At 42.1% G+C, this 20,755-nt stretch overlaps 1 protein-coding gene across 1 annotated transcript; it reads right to left on the bottom strand.

Annotated features, from left to right (window-relative positions):
- Positions 1-101: 101 nt before the first annotated feature.
- Positions 102-20,404, bottom strand: REC114 (REC114 meiotic recombination protein). The gene is made up of 6 exons (XM_034066162.1): positions 20,237-20,404; positions 19,723-19,812; positions 8,865-8,948; positions 4,862-5,035; positions 2,935-3,003; positions 102-263 (listed from the first exon to the last, which is right to left on the bottom strand). The coding sequence occupies exons 1-6, from the start codon at positions 20,402-20,404 to the stop codon at positions 102-104; spliced, it is 747 nt and encodes a 248-aa protein (XP_033922053.1).
- Positions 20,405-20,755: the final 351 nt, after the last annotated feature.

Genomic DNA, 20,755 nt, shown 5'->3' with positions numbered 1-20,755 from the left:
TGTGTGTGAGACTTACTCAAACATTTAATCCCACGTAACCTGTGTATCCCTGTGCCGGGAATCCCGGAGCCTGCATCCCAGCGGCCACAAGCTGGTACTTCTCAACCTTCTGCGAGCTTTTGCAGTTCCTTCTCCACGGCTTGCACAAAAGCTGGGAAATGCTGATCCAGGAGGCAGAAGCGGATGAAGGGCCCCAGCTCCTGGGTGCCCCACACCGGGTGCCAAGCCACAGGGGGCAGCTCAAGCTTCTTGTTCAGCACAGACTGGGGAAGGAAAAACCAAAGGGTTGTGCTAATCCAGGGCAGAAAAGGTGTAGTAATGTTTACGTAGGTAAAGGTAAGTTAAATGTAGGAAGTTAAATGTAGGTGAAGGTAAGTGCAGCTACATCAAGGGTTTTTTTTTTTGGTATTTAATAAAGATGCACCTGCCATGTTTTTAATGCTGTTTGGATCCTTTCAATCAGATCAGATTTCTCCATGTAATTTTATAGGTTTTTTTTCTCTGTGTTATTTTCTTACCCAGTCCCCTGGGCTTCTTCTCAAAGATCCACTCCATGTAGAAGAATAGGATCCTGCTACAAAGCATATGTACTGCCACTTGAATTGTGTGCAGGTAACCAAGTGTGCAGTGCAAAGGTTTTTGTTCAGCAAGAATCCCAGGCTGGGTTGGGTTGGACCTTAAACCTGATCTAGTTATCAACCCCCTGCCACGGGCAGGGACACCTTCCAATAGTGCAGGTTGCTGCCAGCCCTGTCCAACCTGGCTTTGGTGGCTTTTAGAAGTAAATTAGGGTGCTTTTAAGAATTAAAACATCCTTTTCATGCAGATTTATCCACCTCCTCCTGTTTTTTCCTTGATGGTGGGCGAAGTACACCCCCACTCAGCCTCTGGCTTTCTCCACTCATCTGCACTGAAGCCATTAAGTTACGGATGCTTTTTGGACACTTGGGAGAGCAGAAGCAAAGACAATCGTGGATGTGTTGATTTCCCCACGAGGTAAGTGTGATGTGCAGAAGGAGTTAGTGATAAAGGTGAATAGTTCTGGTATCAGAGGAAATGCCCAGTGCTGATTAATCCGTGCCTGGCTTTAAATAACATCACATGCTGAGTTTGGCCTCTTTTTTTGATATGCTGAGCCGAGCTTCTGCTGCTTGAACACAACAGCACAAGACAACTGGCAGATGGGCCAGGCCCACTGGTGCCTGGAGCACAATGGGGAGGAAAACAAAACTCTGTAGCAAAAATATGATCTTACTGTTGGTTCACATCCCAGGATTGTTCTTCTGGTGGAGAAAAAGATCTTTCAAGATTGTTGAGTTGTATTTTTAAATAAAAGAGAATGTTTAAAGCCAGTGCTGCTGCCAGCTTCCTGAAGTGGTGGGAATGGAGATCCTGAACTCCAGCATGTCCCAGAGCACCAACTGAAAGCCTGTTTGTTGTGAAAAAGTTGAGCCCTAGGTAAAGCTTGTGTGGGTCAGGGCTTCAAGCACAGTTGTGTTAAACTGACTTAAGTAGTAGAGGGACAAGTAGAGGAGGATGTAGTAAAGCCACTACACCAGAGTCATCTTGTGCTGGGGAATAAAGTGAGAGATGGATGAACGTGTGTAGTAAATACAGGCATCGAGCAGAAGGCTTTGTTTGAAGTGGGTATCGTGTCTTGTCTTACACAGAGAAAAGCAGTTTTTGTAAGCTTGAGTTGTTTGTAATGTTTGTGGTGGTTTACAAGCTCTAGTATTGCCTCATAAAGCAGAGACTGGTAATGAAAAAGACAGTTGCTAAAGGCCAACTGCCTTGTTTGATCCCTCTGGCTCAGTCCTGCACTCTTGCTGCATTGTATAAGGACAGTACCAAAGCTGTTGGGAATCAAACAGCAGGGCATGTAATACAGCTCTCACTGCTGAGAGGAGAGCACAGCAAGCTGCCTTCTCAAAATAGAGGTGTTTATAAAAGGCTTTTTGGGGGGGTTTAAAAGATTACAGATTTGTAATAAGAGCACAGGAATTCTTTCTTAATACTACTGATGGGAAGAAATGTTGAGCTGATCGTGCTCTGAATGTGGAAGAAGGGTTTAAAAGACTCATTGAAGCAACTGCATAAAACAGGTGAAAAAGAGTTTTCTCAGTTATCTGATTCTGTTCTGTCCCAAATTCACAAAAAGAAACAAGTTAATTCCACTTATTCTTGAATCAGTTTAACCCTGGATTTGTCCCTGAGGCTGTCAATGGTACTGGGGGATCTGGGAGAAAAAAAGGCTCTGGGGAGCCTCAGAGCAGCTCCAGTGCTGGGAACCTGGAGAGGGGCTTGGGACAAGGGCCTGCAGGGACACGCCAAGGGGAATGGCTTTAACCTGCCAGAACAGGGGAGACTGAGATGAGCTCTTAGGCAGAAGCTCTTCCATGGGAGGGTGCTGAGGCACTGGCACAGGGTGCCCAGAGAAGCTGTGGCTGCCCCATCCCTGGCAGTGTTCAAGGCCAGGTTGGACACAGGGGCTTGGAGCAAGCTGCTCCAGTGGAAGGTGTCTCTGCCTGTGGCAGGGGTTGGAGCTGGATGAGCTTTAAGGCTTCTTCCAGCCCAAACCATTCTGGGATTCTATGACTGATGTTTTCAGATTTAAGCTATGACTGCTGATGTAATTTCTGCAGTCAAGAGAGTGACAAAGCCACTTATTTGGATGTGACATCTTGGGTGTTTGCTCTCAGTGTGTGGTTTGTTCTTATGCAAATGGCATGACACCATGAAATACCTGGGTTTGCAGCTTATTTCCTAGCTCTAGATCATTACAGGAGATCCCGTGGGTTTTGTTGGTATAGATGATGGCATCCTGATGTTCAGTGAAAGCTGATGTTGACAGAATGTGAGATATCTCAAGCTCTTTCCATGCCCAAGATACTCAGGTACAGGATGTAAATGTTAGATGTATTGTTTTTGCTTTACCTTGGCGAGCTGTGGTACAGATCTTCTTTCTTCAAGGCCTGTATAGGAATCTGGTAGAGGCTCATCTGGCTAGAAAATGTCAAATGCAAATAAGGGCTCGTTACCAAGCAGAGTGTGGGTATGTGCAAGAAGGGAAGTAGTTCCATTTTTAGAGATAACAGGGAGAGAATGTGCTCAGCTACCTTCTGCAGTAAAAGGCATCTTCTGGAACCTGAATGCACATCTGCTCAAATCTTTAAAAATGAAAGACGTCAAGTAATGGGCCTGCTGTTAACCTGTCATGTCTAAGCTAAGATCAATTTGAAACTGCTTTCTGGAAGTCAGTTTCAAGCAGCTGTGCAGGAACACTCACCAGGAGCGTGCTTATTTCTCTCCCATGGGCCACATCACTGAAAAGATGCTTGAAGCTGTCAGTTCTATTTTCTGAGTGAAGTTTTCAGTCTAACCTCTGGAGCAATAGTGTTACTCATCCCAACAGTATGGCTTCTGCTACAAAATGCTTTCTTTACCTTCCATTCTTTGCTTTAGCTTATCAGGAAATGAGCAAAGCTCAAAGTATAGGTAATCTGCTTGAAGAACAAACAGTATATTGTCACTATCAGCTGTTGATGGCCTCCCTTGTGCCTTCCTGGAAATGGTGGGAGCCAAATTGACACCTTCTCTACTAAATATGATTTTACTGCCTGGTAGAGTATGATCTTCCTAGATTATACCATGAAAATGATGTAGCTGAAAGCTTTGACATTCCTTTTTCCAGGCTCAGTCTCAGTCCTGATATTTTTATCCTGTATCCAAGAGCTTTCCTGGCTAAGTTAGTGTGGGGATGTTTTTAGAGCTGGTAAATGTGATCCTCTGGATACCCAAGACAGCATATACTGTTATATAGACATACTCTTAAGAGTCATACTCTTAAGAGTCAGTCACCCTCAGAAACACTCTTGTCTTTTGCCTTTCCCATTTACCTGAAGTCTTTGTCTTGGAAAATGGAAACATTCAGTTTGTACCCAAAATTGCTTTAAAATGTATCAGGTTAAGATCAAATTGCTCCAATTGCATATTTACAATAATGAACACTGTAAAACAGGAGTAGGCAAACACAATAAAGGACAATGCAGATCATGGTTACTTAATGGGTCTGATCCTGTGCCCTCTATAATGCATCTGACAGTGCCAGGTTCCCAGTAGCCTTTGCTGGAATCTACACTGATGGAATTGTAAATGTGGAGGTTTTGGTAACTACTCAGCTCTCCTCTGCTGCTCCCTATTTATTCATCTCAGCAGAAACCATCTTGGCCTTTCAGCAAACCTGAGCGGGAATTAGTAATTCCCTGTATTGGTATTCCCAAATAACTACTACTTGGCTGTAGCATTTGCAACTGTTTCTTTTAATGATTACTAACTTCCTCTGTTTGCCTGAGCCCTGCATAACTCATTCTCTTCCTTTCCCTAATGAAATGTAAGTTCAAACCCCAGAGCAAAGGTTTTACCCCACATATGAATCTCCTCGCATCTGCATGCTGATACTCTTCCTGTGATCACATGAACTGTGTACATTGACTTTGGTTCTTGGTGACCTCTTGGAGGCCAAAATGAGATAATTAATAACGCTCTGAGATAACTTAGAATAAGCTTGAAGAGGTTGAACCACTTTTGAGCATTGTTAACTTCTTTGAGGTAGGCTAAGAAATGGGAAGATGGTGGCTGGCTTCAGCAGCTCACCTCCTGAATAACTCTCTCTAGGTTTCCCTGCATGATATTTGGGTTTCCCAACTCATTTCATAGAGATGGTCTCATAGTTGCAAAAAAACTTTGCTTGGAAGTCAGATTTGCCACAGATCTAACACTAAGAGTTGGTTATTTTTCTGTCTGTATGGTCTTGATTAGTTACTACCTGTAGTAGTGATGTGTTTAGTTCAGCATTCCTCACCTGGCTGTCACCATAGGCCAGCTGACTGAAACTGGGATAGAGCTGCTGGCTTTGCTCCTCGGTTGCTTGCACTGGCACATACTCTGTGAGTTTCTGAACACAACTCCGGCAATTTTCCAGCATCTCTTCCTTTGAATCACCACCAAACTGAACACGAAACATACGGCCTTCATTCTGAAACCAAACAGAAAAGAAAGGAATTGTGAATCCCCTCAAAATGTTTTAATTCAATTCCTATTTGGTAAAGTTAGGAAGAAGGTGATACATGATTTGTTCTCTGCACCAACTTTAAAGCACAGAAACAAGTTTTCTCTGCTCTACCTCCATTATTCCCAGCAGCTAAACCAAACTATGATTCCCAGTTTGAAAATCAATTAAAACCAAGCCAAACTGATGAGTAAGACCATTTACCAACTAACTGAAGGTGTAGCCAAGTGCAAAAACCTTGCCATGACATGAGTTTTTACATGTGTAGGAGGGAAATGAAGTTCTTCCTGCTGCTGCAAGTAGTGTCCTATGAGGATACGCCAGCTCTGAAGAGTTATTTGTGACAACAAATTAAATGATATTAAAGTAAGTGAAAGCTAAACTGAAAGTTCTGGGAACAGTGTGTTCCAGTTTGGATTTATGTTACTGTCTGTGCCAAAGCTTTACCAGCCTACCTGGGCTGCCTCTGTGTAGCCAAACAGATAAATTCAGTTTAGCACTCTACCTGAATGCTGCTGTTCCTTGAAGAGACACTAACCCAGCAGACTGGGAGCACAATGCACTCCAAGGCATTATTTCAGATAGTAAAATAATACTGGCAAATAAAAATAAGAGGTAGCTCTGACACCCACCTCCCCACCCCCTCCTCTTATAGCTTGTGATGCTGTACCATAAATTTTAGGTACATGGGGTTCAGGAAATGGCACTGAACATGGAGGACTGAAGAGTCTGTCATGCACGATAAGCCTGTCCTATGCACATTCAACTGTTTGGAGACAGATACATATTGAATGCTTTGGTTAAGGAGTGAGTTAATGGGACTTTTGGTTTGATTTTGAAGTTTCAAATGTAAACCACAGGTAAAGTACTAGAGAAGAAGCATGTTTTCCTTGGACTGAGCCAGCTTATTCAAGTCTTCATCCTTTCGAGGTGTAAACATGAAAACCTTTTTATAATGCCTACACATGCTGCTAGATGACACGAATACAAGCATATCTTTCATGTTACAGGCTTCATCTCACAGCTAAGCCAGCTCTTGATGACAGCCTTTATGTTTCCATGCATGTTATTTTAAGATGCTTGTATTGCAAAGTGATTTTGGGGCACTGTAAGCATAAAAGCTTCTCTCAGTGCATTTCAAAGGGAAAAAGGTCAAACTAACTGGAACTGGAGCACTCATTTTATCAGTGCATGGTTACATTACCTCTAACTGAGATGTCAGCTCGGTCAGACTGACATAGCCAAGACCTGTGTGTGGGAGTGCCAAGTGGTGAATTCTCCTGAAATGACAGGGAACTTGCATCTTCATTTGAATTCCTTCTGGAGACTTTCAGAGAACACTTGTTTTGGTTACCCCTGCAAGCCCCACATCACTTTTCAGTCTGAGTTGTTTGTACTGCCCTCTGCTATTCTACAGGTACTGTTGAATACTTAAGATTGCAGTTGATAAACACCAGTAGACTTTGTAAATATAACATTTTTCCTTTATGGAAAGAGAGGGAATGCTCAAGTTCAGAGAAGATGATGCCAAGTTTTAGCATAAGCAGAGTACTGGGCGGTTAACACCTGAACCATACAAGGGATGAAGTATTAAAGAACCTGGAGGTCACTTAGATGAGATAAGAGGTCACTAGAGATGGAGCTGTACAAAGGGCAGTGGCAGCCACACAAGGCAAGTGTAAGACACAAGGTGCATCTGTGTTTGGCTTTGGAATTACACATTCGTGTGCTCTGCTGAATAAAACTTCCACTAACACAGCTGATCTGACACATCTTCTCTGCAGATCTTGTTTCTTCAAGTGTATCAACACTAAGCTTCTTCAAAGAGAGTATATAAACTCCTGCTAGCTAAGAGTCCACGGTGCCCTATTAAAACCACATTTCTTAAGTAATGAGTAAGCTTCACTACCAGTGTAATGTAATGACTTGTAAAAGCAAGGGGTACAAGGTAAATCAGGAATGAGAGAGCCATATTTAGTTGCCTATGCTCCTTATTTGCTCTGTGCACTCAGATACAGGAACTTGTTTTTGGAAACCTTGTGCTTCTCTTCTTGAATCTGCTTTGATTCTTCCCTTACTTAGGTTTAGCAGGGATAGGATGTAACCCCTTACATAGTCTGGCTGCTTCCTAAAACATGTTGAAGATCAGCACAGGAGTTATATGCGCAGACGTCACTTAAGAAATCACTTCGGCTACAATTTAGGATACAAAACAGAAGAACTGTATGATAGGACCAGTGCAGTGCCACTAAATGCAGTTTGTTATGTGAATTTATGGTAAGTAAACATTAAGCTGCACAAAAATAAGACTCTTGATATCCCTCCTGTCTTTGCACTGTCCCTCAGAGCTTTGTTTCAACCTCACACTGGTTGTGCTGTTCATTTCTCTTTATTTCTTGTGAGATGCAGCAGAATCCCTTAATGCTGTGCTGGGGAACTGGTTCTTGGCACTGGAGAGGCAGCTGATGATCCACTGACTGAGCAGAACTAATGCCTGCAACTGCTCAATGGTCAACATCAGTGATACTCCACCTTTTATAAGCATCTGACAAACATCAAAGGGCAAAGGTGGTTTGGGCTCAGGCAAGCACAACCCATGAATTTAAAATGGTTTCAGGTATTTATGAACTTCCTACAGGCACCACTGGATGAGGCTGATTCTGAAATGAGACCTTCCTTACATATAAACAATGTATGTTATGCCTCACATCGGCTTTTTTCTTGCCGTTCACAAGGCATTCCCCCATCTGCAAACTGTATGGTTTAGTTTGTAACATCCTGTAAAGAAATCTCTGTGCATCTTTTAAACAGAAATCAGGTAAAAGATCAAAATGCAACTCAAAGGAATTGTTGCAGTTTTCAGTTATTCTGGGTATTGCTGTTCTCTGTCATTACGGTAACAGTCTGTACCTGAGCTCCTGTCAGGGGAATGCTGGAACATCTCTGATATCGAGCTGTTTTTATGCCCTGATAGCTCTGGGAATGGGGCAAAGAATTAAAACCAGTCTTAGCAACTACTGCACAATGGGCTCAACATCTTGTTCCAGAATTCCTGTTTCTCGCTTAGAGATGAATTCTCTTGTCAAGAAGAGAGAATTAAGCTGGAGGCAGCTGTCTCTGCTGAAACAACAAAGCCTCTTAGAAACTATCATGGAAGAAAGGAGAACTCTTCTCATTTGAAATTGCTTCAGTGCTTAGTATAGATGAAATGAAACTTCCTAGGGTTCATCTAAGAATGAAGAAAACTGGGATTTATAAGCAAGCTGGTAACAAGCAAGTGCCATTTAATTACTTACAGGCTTTTCTTGAGATCTGAGGGGAAGGCCAGAAATCAAGGTTCCTTCACAGTCCTGAAGCACCAGCCTGCCAGTACTGTGCCAGCATCAGGAGCCACAGAATGACTGAATAACTGTTTGTTTAGATACTTTATTTGCCAAAGTGAAATGTGACTCAGAACTGTGTTAGCTAAGAGGGACCCTTCATCAGGGAGGGACTCTAGCAATAGGACAAGGGGTGATGGGTTCAAACTGAAACAGGGGAATTCAAGTTAGATATAAGGAGGAAATTCTTCCCTGTGAGGGTGCTGAGGCGCTGGCACAGGGTGCCCAGAGAAGCTGTGGCTGCCCCATCCCTGGCAGTGTTCAAGGCCAGGTTGGACACAGGGGCTTGGAGCAAGCTGCTCCAGTGGAAGGTGTCTCTGCCTGTGGCAGGGGTTGAAACTGGATGATTTTAAGGTCCTTTCCAACCCAAACCAGGCTGTGATTCTATTAGAAACACTAAACCCAGCTGTGCTTACCTTGGCCTGTGCATGAAGGAGCAGGCAGTCTGCTTTTCTGACTATCTTTAGCCACTTGTGGGAATCAATCAGTGAGAAACCTTCCTGCAATAAAGCAGAGCACAAACTGCTCACAGAGCAAACATGCACCACTCAGAAGTCCACCCTTGTTATGTGAGGGCATTTAACCCCTAGTGAAGATGAGGCACCTGCATCTGTGCAACTTCTGTATCTGTCAAACAATTACCAGTATGTCATTTTTAAACAAACAAGGGATCGAATCTGTAGCTTCAGTTCCACCGTTGCCAATTACGTTCTAATTTTCATATATACCTTACATTTGTGCATGTGATGGAAGTGTCCATGAAATGCACAATAAAACAGCCACAACAGAACTTGAAATCCTTCCTCATCCCGTGAAGTTGCCCGAGAGGGCAGCAGAGGGCAGGCAAACCTGGAGAATGGACCCGCAGCCGGTTTAGTTGCAGCCCAGAGGGGCATTTCCTCCAGATGGCATTCAGGTAAACAAGAAGCAGCTTTGCTCACTTGATGAAGATGTCTTTATCCTCCAGTTGCAGTAACTGTCAGTCTCTCCCAACAAGATGGACTGCCCAGGACTCTGAAAATACCTTGGGAAGCTGAAAACATCAGATAAAAATGGCAAGGCAATGGAATGTGTCCTCCCCAAGGTACCTTCCACAGACTGCCACGTGGTCATTAGCTAGCAAAGTCGGGGGGGGGCAAACCCCAAGTTTAAGGGCAGGGAGGAAATCACCTATTTGTTTTATCTGAACTTTTAACGCCTTCAATGACCATGGCTTATTGTGTAGGCTGCTTTTCCTACATGTCCTGAGGGTCAAAAACCACAAGCCACATCCACCCTGGACCGCCTGCAGTGTATTTTTGTAACTTACTATATATCTACCACAGGTCCAGGCAGGGAAACCATCTGCCTTTCTATTTTGGGACAAGAAGTCACCTTAGGCACTGCTGGCACTGGCTTTATAGCCTTGTGGAGTAATTGTGTGTAGATTTATAATTTAAATTCTACAGAGAATGTCTAGAAAGCATTGAGGATTGATGTTTTGCTAGTGAAGCAAAGCAGATCACAAACATGAGGCTGCCCAGACACCAGCTACAACAGACTCCAGAGTGGTAAGGCAGCAAGTTCTGAGGTCCACAGGTCAATGAATTCAGAGCAACAAGAAAGAACACAAAGAAACTGTCCCTTGTTGCCTTGTGTGAAGCTGGAATGATCTCTGCCGACATCCAGGAGCTAAGTGTGGGGTAGATCCTGCAAATGCATGGCAAATACATTGAGATTATGGTCCATTTCTGCCTTTCTAGAGGTAATGAACTGCCTCTAAATCTGCTCTGGATGTATGCAGTGGCAAAGGAAATAGTAGTATCCCTTTGGACTCCTGCTACACCAGGCTGACAGAAGTACAGAGAACACAGCTGCTGTGGCACTGTTCTTGGGCAGGCATCATCCAGAGCTGCTTTACATTTCGAGTTGGGCTTTGCTCAGCAACATTGCCATGAGAAAAGACAGATGGCAGTGTAAGACTGATCAGGAATACAGACCAAAAGGCAGCCTAGAAGCGGGCAGAACAGAAGACATCAAATGTTTCCAATATGAAGAGAGAAATGGCAGGGTTTTTCTAGGTGTGATCCATCATTCATGTTCACTGATACAGATATCCATTCTCCAGGATCATACTTGTAAGAACCCTGTATTAAAAGAAAACAGTTTCCTACATCTCTGATAAAAACCTAAGTTTCTCAGAGGAAGGACCCTGAGAGGAATTAAGCTGAAGCAAGAAAAACAACAGGACCTTTCCCAAATCTTTTAGAAGCAGGCAAGATGCAGTCCCACCATACGTGAGGCAGGGAAGGCAATGCTTCTGCTCTAGCCTGCCAGCCAGCTAGTCCAGCATTAACTGGAGATACTTTTGCTCTGATTATACATTCCAGCATTCCAAGAGCTGCTGGGTGCTGAGGCCTGTGTTCTGCTGGAAGGTGCTGTGTGTTATTTATGAACAGTGTTATTATTGTATCATTTAGAAACCCTGTGGTGCTGAATGACACAGGAACCCAGGAGCAGAGTCTCCATTTCCTGCTAGATTGCAAGGCCTTTAGGCAAAGCCTACCTTAAGTAAGAACTAATACAATAAGAAATGTTAGTTGTGTACCAGCTCAGCTCTGCTGCCTTCCATCAATCAGTTTGGGTTCACTCATTTACAAGACTGTTTCCAAATGAAACTGAACTATATGTAAGCAATAGCTTAGGAAGAACTTTCTTTCTGCCACAAATGTCATAGACTCTGCCCTTAAATTACAACCAGTATTAAAAAAGACAAATCCCAGGTGCCACACACAGAGAGACACATTCACCAGCTTGGCTGCTACTTAATGGGCTCATGCAATGCAAATAGAGTTTTGTTGTCAGGAATTCCCAGTTCACCATGAATGTAATACATACAGTGTATAATCTCCTGGATTAAGGAGTCACCTGGGTATCCCACACACTGGGAATACATATGTGGAAGAAATTATGAGTTCAGCATGAGATCAAAGGAATTTTATTGTATGTATTAATAAATATCTCAGTGTATAGCTGACAGAATGGTCCTGTCTGCTAACTGAAGCAAGACTGCAGAAGACAAAAACTGAAGGCCTCAGCCAAGACCCTACTTGCACCTTTCTGCAGGCTTGGCAGCACCATGGCACACCATTCCCCAGAAAACAAAGTGATCCTCTATTACCAAAGGCCCTGCTCTATTTCCAGAGAGGAACCTGGGATGCCTCCTTAATCCATTCATTTCCCAAGGTAAGCTCCCAAAGCACAACTCTGGGAACAAAACTAGCTTAGTACCACTCACAGTGCCTCTGCAGGGTAAAAGAAGGGATTTGGGGAAAGCACTTTGCTGGGGGAGGGCTGGGATCCTCTGCTCTCTGAGCACTCACCTGCAACACTGCATGAAACAAGTAGGGATGGCTGAAATGACCTGCTGCTTTCCCTAGATAGAGACGGGTCCCACTGTCCCATCCAGAGCTCTGCACCGTGGGCCTGCTCACCACAGTGAGGTACAATGAGACATGCTTTCCAAAACACTATTCACTGTCTAAAGTGGGATTTGTTAAGTTACAAATATCAATGTTTTGGATCTCTAATAGTCTAGGTACCATTATTATTTAACATTTATACTGACTAATACCTTACTTGTTCTTAGAAGTGACTAACTGGGCAGCAAAAGAACAGAAAGGTTATTTCCAGGTATCTACACAGTGTGGTTAATACATCTGATAAACATCTGCAGCGGAACAGAAACACTGTAGTTGAGAAGACTGTCGAGACAATAAAAATAAGGATGTGAGAGCAGATAGTGTGAAAAAGCTGGTAAATTATCTTCAAGTATTACACGGAACATTAAAGAGAAGGCAAAACTGAGACGCTTTGAGAAAACTTTAGCAAAATTGGAAAGCATGGTTACAAGTGTTTTGATGGTGATCTCTTTGATAGGGATTTAGTTATTAGTAAGTTGTTATAATAAGAGCAACTGTGCATGCTTGATACTTGACACATAGGTTATAATTCACATTCTTATATATATCTGAAAAATATTAATTTTTAACTCCTTGCCTTCCCAACAGAGAAGAGTTGCCACTTTGCACTTTTAAAATGAAAATCTGCTTACTCTGTAAAAAAATTGAAAATTCTTTCTTTCATTAAGGATTGTAGAATAAAAATGTAATTCCAGTTTAAAGTTAGAAATTAATTCTTGATATGAAATATATATTTCCTTAGATCAATATCATACTTAAAACTCTAGAGTCATTAATGGCTGTCACTACTCTTTAGAAATTATTCTAATAGTTGGGTTCAGAAGAACTGGGGCAAGAGAAAAATAAAGATCAGGACCCTTTAAAACTCTTTACTGCTTCCAGTCACCAGTGAACAGCATCCCAGACTGGTTTGGGTTGAAGCAACCTTAAAGCTCACCCAGTTCCAACCCCTGCCATAGGCAGGGACACCTTCCACTAGAGCAGCTTGCTCCAAGCCCCTGTGCCCAACCTGGCCTTTAACACTGCCAGGGATGGGGCAGCCACAGCTTCTCTGGACACCCTGTGCCAGTGCCTCAGCATCCTCAAGGGGAAGCACTTCCTTATATCTAGTCTAAATCTACAATAGGAATGCATCATTATATCAACACAAATGGGGAAGCTAAGGCAGAAAGATATTCAGCTTGTCCAAAACAATCATGTCCACAGCACATATTGAAATAAAGACACTAAGACTGAAATTTCTGAACTACAATTGTGGCACTGAATAAATCAAACTAAGATTCCTTCTCCTCTTTCACAGAGCAACCATAGGACCTTAATAAAAAAACACCCAACCTTTCTCTTGCTTTGCAGTGTACAACCACTGAGCAGCATTAGCAATCTGCTCACTTCCCTGGTCTTCTGTCTTATGTCCTTTTTTATTCCACAGGGACCTTCCTCTACCCAAGGCACTGTTGTGAATATCAGCTCAGGAATTTGGTGCATGAGGTTTCAGGTACTGCAAAGAGAGCATTGAAACATCACAATGTCTGCTGCATGCCTGCCTAATTAATGAGTTAGAATCTACTGTATCCAGAGCACTGTTAGCTTATTATAAGTCATGAGGGGACTGGGAGGGCATGAAGGACATTTAGTCTACACTTTAAAAGATCAGATCACAAATCAATTACTCTGGATTAATTTGATCCTATTAAATAAGTCCTCTTCACAATTGTAATTTGTTTAATTTGCAGGGTATGAAGAATTCCAGTGCCAGGATTAATGGCATTGAATAAACCACCAAAACAGAATTCTCATGATGCACTGATTTGAAGGAGCAAAAGGAAATAAGAGTTGTGGTAAACATAACATGATGTATCTTGAGAGTATTGCCACAAATCTACAGAGATGCTGTGGAGATATTCCTGTAAAATTCCATTATCAACAGTATGCAAGAATAAGATTTTTCTACCAGAAAATGGGCAGTGTGTCAGGCAGCACTGCAGCAAAAAAAAAAAAACAGGGCCTAACAATATGTTATACAATTTAACTTCAAATGAAGAACTTTGTTTAAAAAACACCCCAGCAAACAAATCACAACACCCTCTGATTTGCATTACACATCAGGGATTTTTGTTCCATTTGCTCTCCATTTCATGTAGTTGGGCATGCAAGCAGATTGTATTTTTAAAGGAAAAGAGTTGTTTCCTCATTAGGACAGTTTCAAGTATGTCTGGCAGCATCATGAAAGAAAGTCTGAAGTGATCTTGAATATGTTCCCATTCCCCAGAAGATTGCCCATTAAACTAAATAATGTGTTTTCTTTGAGCAGCTGATGGAAACACTGAACATGTCCACAGTTATCTGTTCTAGGAGCATGGAAGTACTTCAATGACCAGTTCTGGAGCATTCTCCAAACCTATGACACCTCACCATGCACCAGTGTACACAGCACAAGGTATTTTTACTAACCTATGTGGTTTAGAAGTGCTGAGACTCTCAGTGCATACACTGTAGCATTCTTTTGGGCAAGAAAACAGTTATTTCAGCTTCCATTAGTATAAAGACTGCTAGAAGGAAATTCAGACAATGTTCTATTATGTTATCGCTCATGAAAATATTTTGTAGTCTTCTGTATGTGCTAAAAAGAAAAATCAGTTCTTAGGATACGTAACTATCTGTATTTTATAATATAGGATCATAGAAGAGTCATACTCTTACTTGACTCTAAAGAGCCATCATTCCTTAGGGGAAAGGTTTCTTAACATTCTTTCTGTAAGAAAATAGAAAGGACTAAGAATACATAAATATATCTGTAACAGAGAAAATATTTTGATATCAAGCCAGGAACACTGGAATATTTTTCCTAAAATGGATGATGTTAATCCAACCATCAGTGAAACAGTTTTCCATTTCCACACAACACTTTCTCCTCAGTTTTGTGCAAACGGAGTTGTAGTGAATGTTGTACATAAATGAAAGGGAGACATATAAGAGGATGATTTACTAAGTAACTAACTTTAACAGAAGTTATCTCCTCTTGTCATCACACTGACAGGAGAGTATGTTACAGGACATAGTTTATGTATTTTACTATTTCATAGATCATCACTTGACATGAAAAAGGTCTGATGAAGGAGCCACTCAACAATGCAATAAAAGATGCCTTTATCAAAACTGAAAGGTAGTTGTTGGACCTATGCTCACTAGGAGAGCAAATCTTGGGAGCTACGCTAGCATGTTAACTATAAAGCTGCTCAGTACCAGTCCACGCAAGCATTAGTTTAGTTTACATCACTGCTCACTGCAGAAGAATGAACACAGAAAAGTTCTAAGTGAAATACAAAACTGCTGAAGTCTGGAAGCTCACAGTTTTAGTAGGTAGCTGATTGGACTTTTTCTGGACTTCTTAAAAAACATCCACCCATGATACTACCAGCATAATGCAGAGCTTCCTGGCAGCTGGAAAGGTTCATCTTAGCTTGTGTAAGATGCATATACCACTGAGTTAAAAATGCTCTCTGACTTTCATCTCTCTAAAGAAAACAGAAGGTACCAACCAAGATAGTTTGCATTTACTGATACACTAATTTTACTACATTCCTTGCCAATTTTAAACCAGAAGAGATTAAAATCTATGTTGTACTACAGTATTAACCAGTCTAAAAGCATCCAACTGATAACTTTTTTTTTGTTGGATGCTGGATAAAATCTTTCTTTTAAGAACTCTTACTTAGGACGCTTCATGTAGGAATTGTTGGGGTAGGGTGAGGGCTCCAGCTCTTCCATTGCTGATGCAGTAAAAAACCTAATAAAATATGAACATTCACCACGGAATGAATTCTTGAATTTAGTCAGCAGTTCAGTTCATTCTGTGTTTACTGTTAGAGGGGAAAAATATCCCTTTTTTACTGATCCATGGAAATTTGACAAAATACAATATAGTTGTTCAAGTTGAGAGGGAAGTGGTGTCCCTGTGACACAGGTCTTGTGCCTTACTATGCTCCTGTGCAGAGGTACAAGGTACAATGTTAATTTTTATCCAGTTCCCTCAAAACGAGGAGCCTGTAGTACATCAAAAGGTCTGAAAAGTGGGATTAGGAGATAGATCAAAAGACTAGACATCAACAACTTAAAGGATGCAATTGCTACATAGCAAGAAACAGTTCTGAAGGAATTTTAATGGGAGGCAACATGTACGTGGTGGAGAACAGCTTGGCAATAAATAGGAGTAGTCTAGGCCAGCAAGTAGAAATTAGGATACACAGTAAACCTGCAAGCTGAATCATTCCAACAATTGCAGCAATCTGTCAAACTTGATATATTCCCTCTGGAGCAGAAACTTGTGCATTATCCTCTGTGACAAAATGTCCATTAGAACAGACCCCTAGTGAGAGGATTTGTCTGTGACAGATTCCAAAGAACTATATGTACTTAGTCGTGCAAAGCCTGTTTAAATATTGTGACAGGCTTCTGACAACTGACAGATGGAGGCGAGAGGGAGATAAAACCCAGTGGATTAACCATTTCTACACTCTGATTATGCTTACAGCAATAACCAGACAGCTCAATATTGCAACTTTTTTGTTATACAACATCTCAATGAGGAGTTTGTAACATTTCACCAGCGGCCTGCACAGGTCTAGCTGCTTTGAGTCAATTGGGAGCTGTTCTCAGTTGTTGGCCAACAACATCATGGCTGGTGCTGGCTTTTCCCTGGGCATCACTGTCATGAAATGTGTGGTTTCAGGTTGCTCAAAGAATAACTATCAAAGGTATTAGCCAAGAGCAGTTTTAATACAATTTATAATGGTATGACTTAATTCAATGGCAACCTTCATGCTATTAGTTATTACATGGATAAAGTATGCAAAGGAAAAATCAAGGTAAAATCAAACTAAAAATAATCGATACAGGGACCAAGGAAGCAAAGGGTAAGGGAGACCCTCCACTGAATCACGAGGCTCAGAGTAGACCCCCTTGCTTTGTAAACTCCTGACTGAGCCTAGGTGCTGCTGGATCGATCTAGTCTTAGTCTCAGGCTTGGTCAATGGCTTACATCTGAAGGGTTACAGAAGTATCAGTTCACCATGGAGGGAAGTTTTATGTTTTTTGTTTAGCAGCAGTTTGAAGGTTTAAGGATCTTATAAAGTGAGTCACTAGAATATATTATAGTTGCTGTAACAATCTATACACTCATACAAATACATACGTAAATACATATGAAAGTACCTGTAAATAATTTAGTGGGGGGGACTTCCATTCAGGGAAGGAGTGTTCCAAGGCTGTCAGAGGTAACCGAGTGTCACTTCCCACCTTAATCAGGGAACAGGAGTCCCTGATACAATCAGTGCTTCTTTCCTTAACTGTGCAAGAGTGCCCAGCATGGTCACGGAATGCTTCCCCACCAAACTCATTACAGAAAGGCTAAGGCCTAATGGAAATTCCTGAGATTGTAGAGCAGCCCAGAAGATGGGGAGATGCACCACCACAATCATCTGCCTGCTTTACCAAAGAGATTCCACAGACTGTTCTTCAAAGATACCTGTAGATTGGGATTATCCCAGGAAGAGGAATTTTATCACTATCAGACTTGAGTAGTGTTGGGAAAGGGACACATTTCTAGGAAGGTATATGCTGAAACAACAACCTAAGCAGATGTGCTGGACCAAATCCCTTGGAAACAGGAAACCTGACATAGTTCTGAAGATGCCTGCCCAGGTTCAGAACTATCAGAGTGGGTATTTGCTAGGTTTTTCAGTGAGTCAGGGATGCTTAAGAGGAACAGTGGGAGGACTGGAACTGCTTCAGTCTCTGAGAAATACACAGGCATGGGGCATATTACACCAGTGCATTTCACACCAGTTTAGTTTTGTGCTCACAGAACACATGTACCACCTACTCCCAATTGCATGGACTTGAGAAAGTGCAACCAAAGGAGTTGTCAGTCAGGTTTTAAGATGCTTATGACAGCAGTTATGTGTAACTTCGATCATACACTTAGTAAAGTGTTGTTGGTGTCAGCCTTAAGGTTAGTATAGAAGCATTGTTAAAATGTTTTTAAAAAAAAACAAACCAACAAAGAAACTACTTTGTTTTCTTTTAAACTCAGAATACTGAGTTTCAGTCACATTTACTGACTACATCTGTTCCACCCCTGTTCTGCACTATTCTTAGCCTGTGATGGTTACTGCAGTATACTAGTGTCTCTTAGAAGCTGAAACAGACCTGAGAGATCTCAGAAATTCCTCATCTGGCATTTCAAGCAAGGCAGCTGCCAGAAAGATTCACTAGCCACTAAACCTAAGAGCTGCAAGAAGTGCTTTTCTCAGCCAAGGCTTTATAAAGGTTTTCTTGTACTTCCTGAAGTCATCCCTTACAACAGTATGCTTTTATCTGCCTGTTGTCACTTGCCAGATTCAGCCTTTGCCAGGCGTAGTCTTTGAAGGGCTAAAGCTTTCGTTGGTGCCTTTTTTTGCTCTTTAGTTATTAAAGCTTTCCTTCAGTTAGCTTGTTTGTGGTTATTTCAAGGACAAGGAATGTTACTAAACAGTTACAGTTGTGTGATGGGGATAATACACTTCTCCTGGACTAGTTCCAGGAGAAGTGCATTCTGCATCAATTGGTTCCAAGCAGTATTTGGTAAGAAATGGCACCAAGTCTCATTTCAGTTGTATTTCTTTGAAATATCTGGATTTTCAATGACTCCCTTAGCAAAACTGCTAAAATGCTTTCCAGCTTCCATGTTTACCCTCATCCAAGAACATTCCAAGAACTTGCCCTCACTACATATATGAGCCAAATACCATGTCTTGTATGAGGGGCACCCAGACTGACAGCTCTCTGTTGGCTCATTTGTTATCTATTCAACATTCTTAACACACAGGCCAAAACCAATTAAGTGTATCCTTGGCTGTCCCTCTACACTTACAAGATATTTCTGTAAATCTGAGACCTTTTAAAAGGCATAGTAAAAATTAATCTATAAGCTAATACATATTTAAAGCTACAACATGCTTTCTTATACATTCTGTATTTAAAAAAACAAGTCTTTGTTGTCTTAATAGTGCCTTCCACCAGTTTGGACCAGCTTTCTAATATATTTATTAGCCAATTCCTACTTGTTATCATCACGCAGTATTGGTGATACAGCACTGAACACACTTGATTTCACTTTCCAGCACAGGTTTTCTCTGTCATGAAGATCAAACCAGCTCCTTCTAGATGGAAGGTTTCTTTTAAGCTCTTCGGTGTCATTGTGAAACCTTTAGTTTAGTCATGGTTAAGTAAGTACAGAAAAAACAGTTGACACAACTCTGGAGTTGTTATTTTGTCTTCATAGATGACAGTTCTATGTTAGTTCGTATTGCCCAACACAGAAAAAAAACATACCTTCGATAAACCAAATTATCAAACCCAAAATACTAAACCAAACCCATTGGCAAAAAATTATCTGGGTCGTACAACAAATCTTACAGGAAATTTTTGTTACCTTTTTAATCTGTTTCTTAACAGTGCATTTTCTCTGTTTTCTTAGGCAGAATAATGAAAAATCCCCCATCTTTCAACATCAGCAGCACTTAGCATTACAGCTTGATGTAGATCTTTTAGAGCCCCAAAAGAAACCCTGTTCCTCAGTATGAAACAATGCATTTGGTATGATTCTGATAAACACAGAGAGAAAGCAGCCAAGCAGCCCAGGAGAATTACCATGAGCAAAATAAAACTGGCACTTTCTTTCCAGTGGGAAAGAACATGAGGCTGAGAAGGGAAATTAAGTTACTGCTGATGCTACCATGAAAGGAGAAATGTTTTTTATACATGAGAAACTTACCAGTACTGTTCGCCCTTGGGAAATGAAGAAATGGCCAGATACAACCACAGTAAGGATAAGATGGCCTGATTCTTCATTTGATTCAAAAACCTTTAACAAGAGAGACAAATCAGAACTCCAGCCTGTTAAGCACAGAATCTCCTTTTTCCATTTTTAGTGCAAAATGAGAGGTTTCAAAGGTTATAATTTACCTCTCACCATTGCACCTTGTGCCACAGATTAGAGGCACATTTATTAACTCTGTATACCGGTTTAACTATTTTAAGCAACCACCTGGGTTCTTCCAACTTGGATCTCTAGCTTTTAATACCACAGATCCACCTGAAGGAAGGAATAAACACCAGTGAAACACTATCATATCATTGATGTGTTCACATGAATAATTCATGAAATAAAATATCTCTGATGCCTGCATTAGCTCTGGATTTGCAAAAGTATACCTCACTTATTGCCGCTTGTCACACAGCGGCCTGCTAGACCCCACCGAGTCAGCCTCCCCCTCGCCGCCCCTCACCTTCCAAGAGGCGACATTTTGCCCTTCCTCATCGCGATCCGTCGTGGGCAGGAAGCGGCCGTAGCGCTTCAAGGGCCACGTTGTGGCGCTGCCGAGAAGGGAGGTGTCACCCGGCGCAGAGCCCGGCCCCGGCTCGGAGCCGCAGCCGCCGCCCGCCGCGGCCGCCATCCCTGCCCTGAGGGGAGGTGGCGCTTTACAGCGGGCAAGCAAAGCGGGATTGAGCGGGAAGCAGGAGCCAATGGGAGGGAAGAGAGGGCGCGTGGGGGGACTTGTTTACCAATCAGCGGGCGGCAGAGAAACAAGAGCCAATGAGGTAGTGCCCTCGGGCTCACGCCGGTCTGTTCTGTCAGCGATGGGTGAGTGCGAGCTGAGGTATGTCGCTGCGCTCTCCTCAGCGGTGCTCGGGGTTGTGCTGGATGGGGCCGTCTCATCCTGTTCCTCTCCTTTCAAGGGTAGTACTTGTTCAAGGGGAGCGTGGATACTGCTACCGCCTCCTCCCACCAGTCTCCAGATGTACTG

Source organism: Melopsittacus undulatus, chromosome 9 (assembly GCF_012275295.1).
Source record: "Melopsittacus undulatus isolate bMelUnd1 chromosome 9, bMelUnd1.mat.Z, whole genome shotgun sequence".
Lineage (NCBI taxonomy): Eukaryota > Metazoa > Chordata > Aves > Psittaciformes > Psittaculidae > Melopsittacus > Melopsittacus undulatus.
Note: the sequence above shows the minus strand (reverse complement) of the source record. Positions and strands in the feature narration are given on the sequence as shown.

Coding starts and splice junctions, on each gene's coding strand:
- REC114 (XM_034066162.1), bottom strand. CDS start 20,404: ATGGCGGCCGCGGCGGGCGGCGGCTGCGGCTCCGAGCCGGGGCCGGGC. Junction 19,813..20,236: donor AAAATGTCGCCTCTTGGAAG/GTGAGGGGCGGC, acceptor CTCTTGTTAAAG/GTTTTTGAATCAAATGAAGA. Junction 5,036..8,864: donor TCCTTCATGCACAGGCCAAG/GTAAGCACAGCT, acceptor GTTTGGTTTCAG/AATGAAGGCCGTATGTTTCG.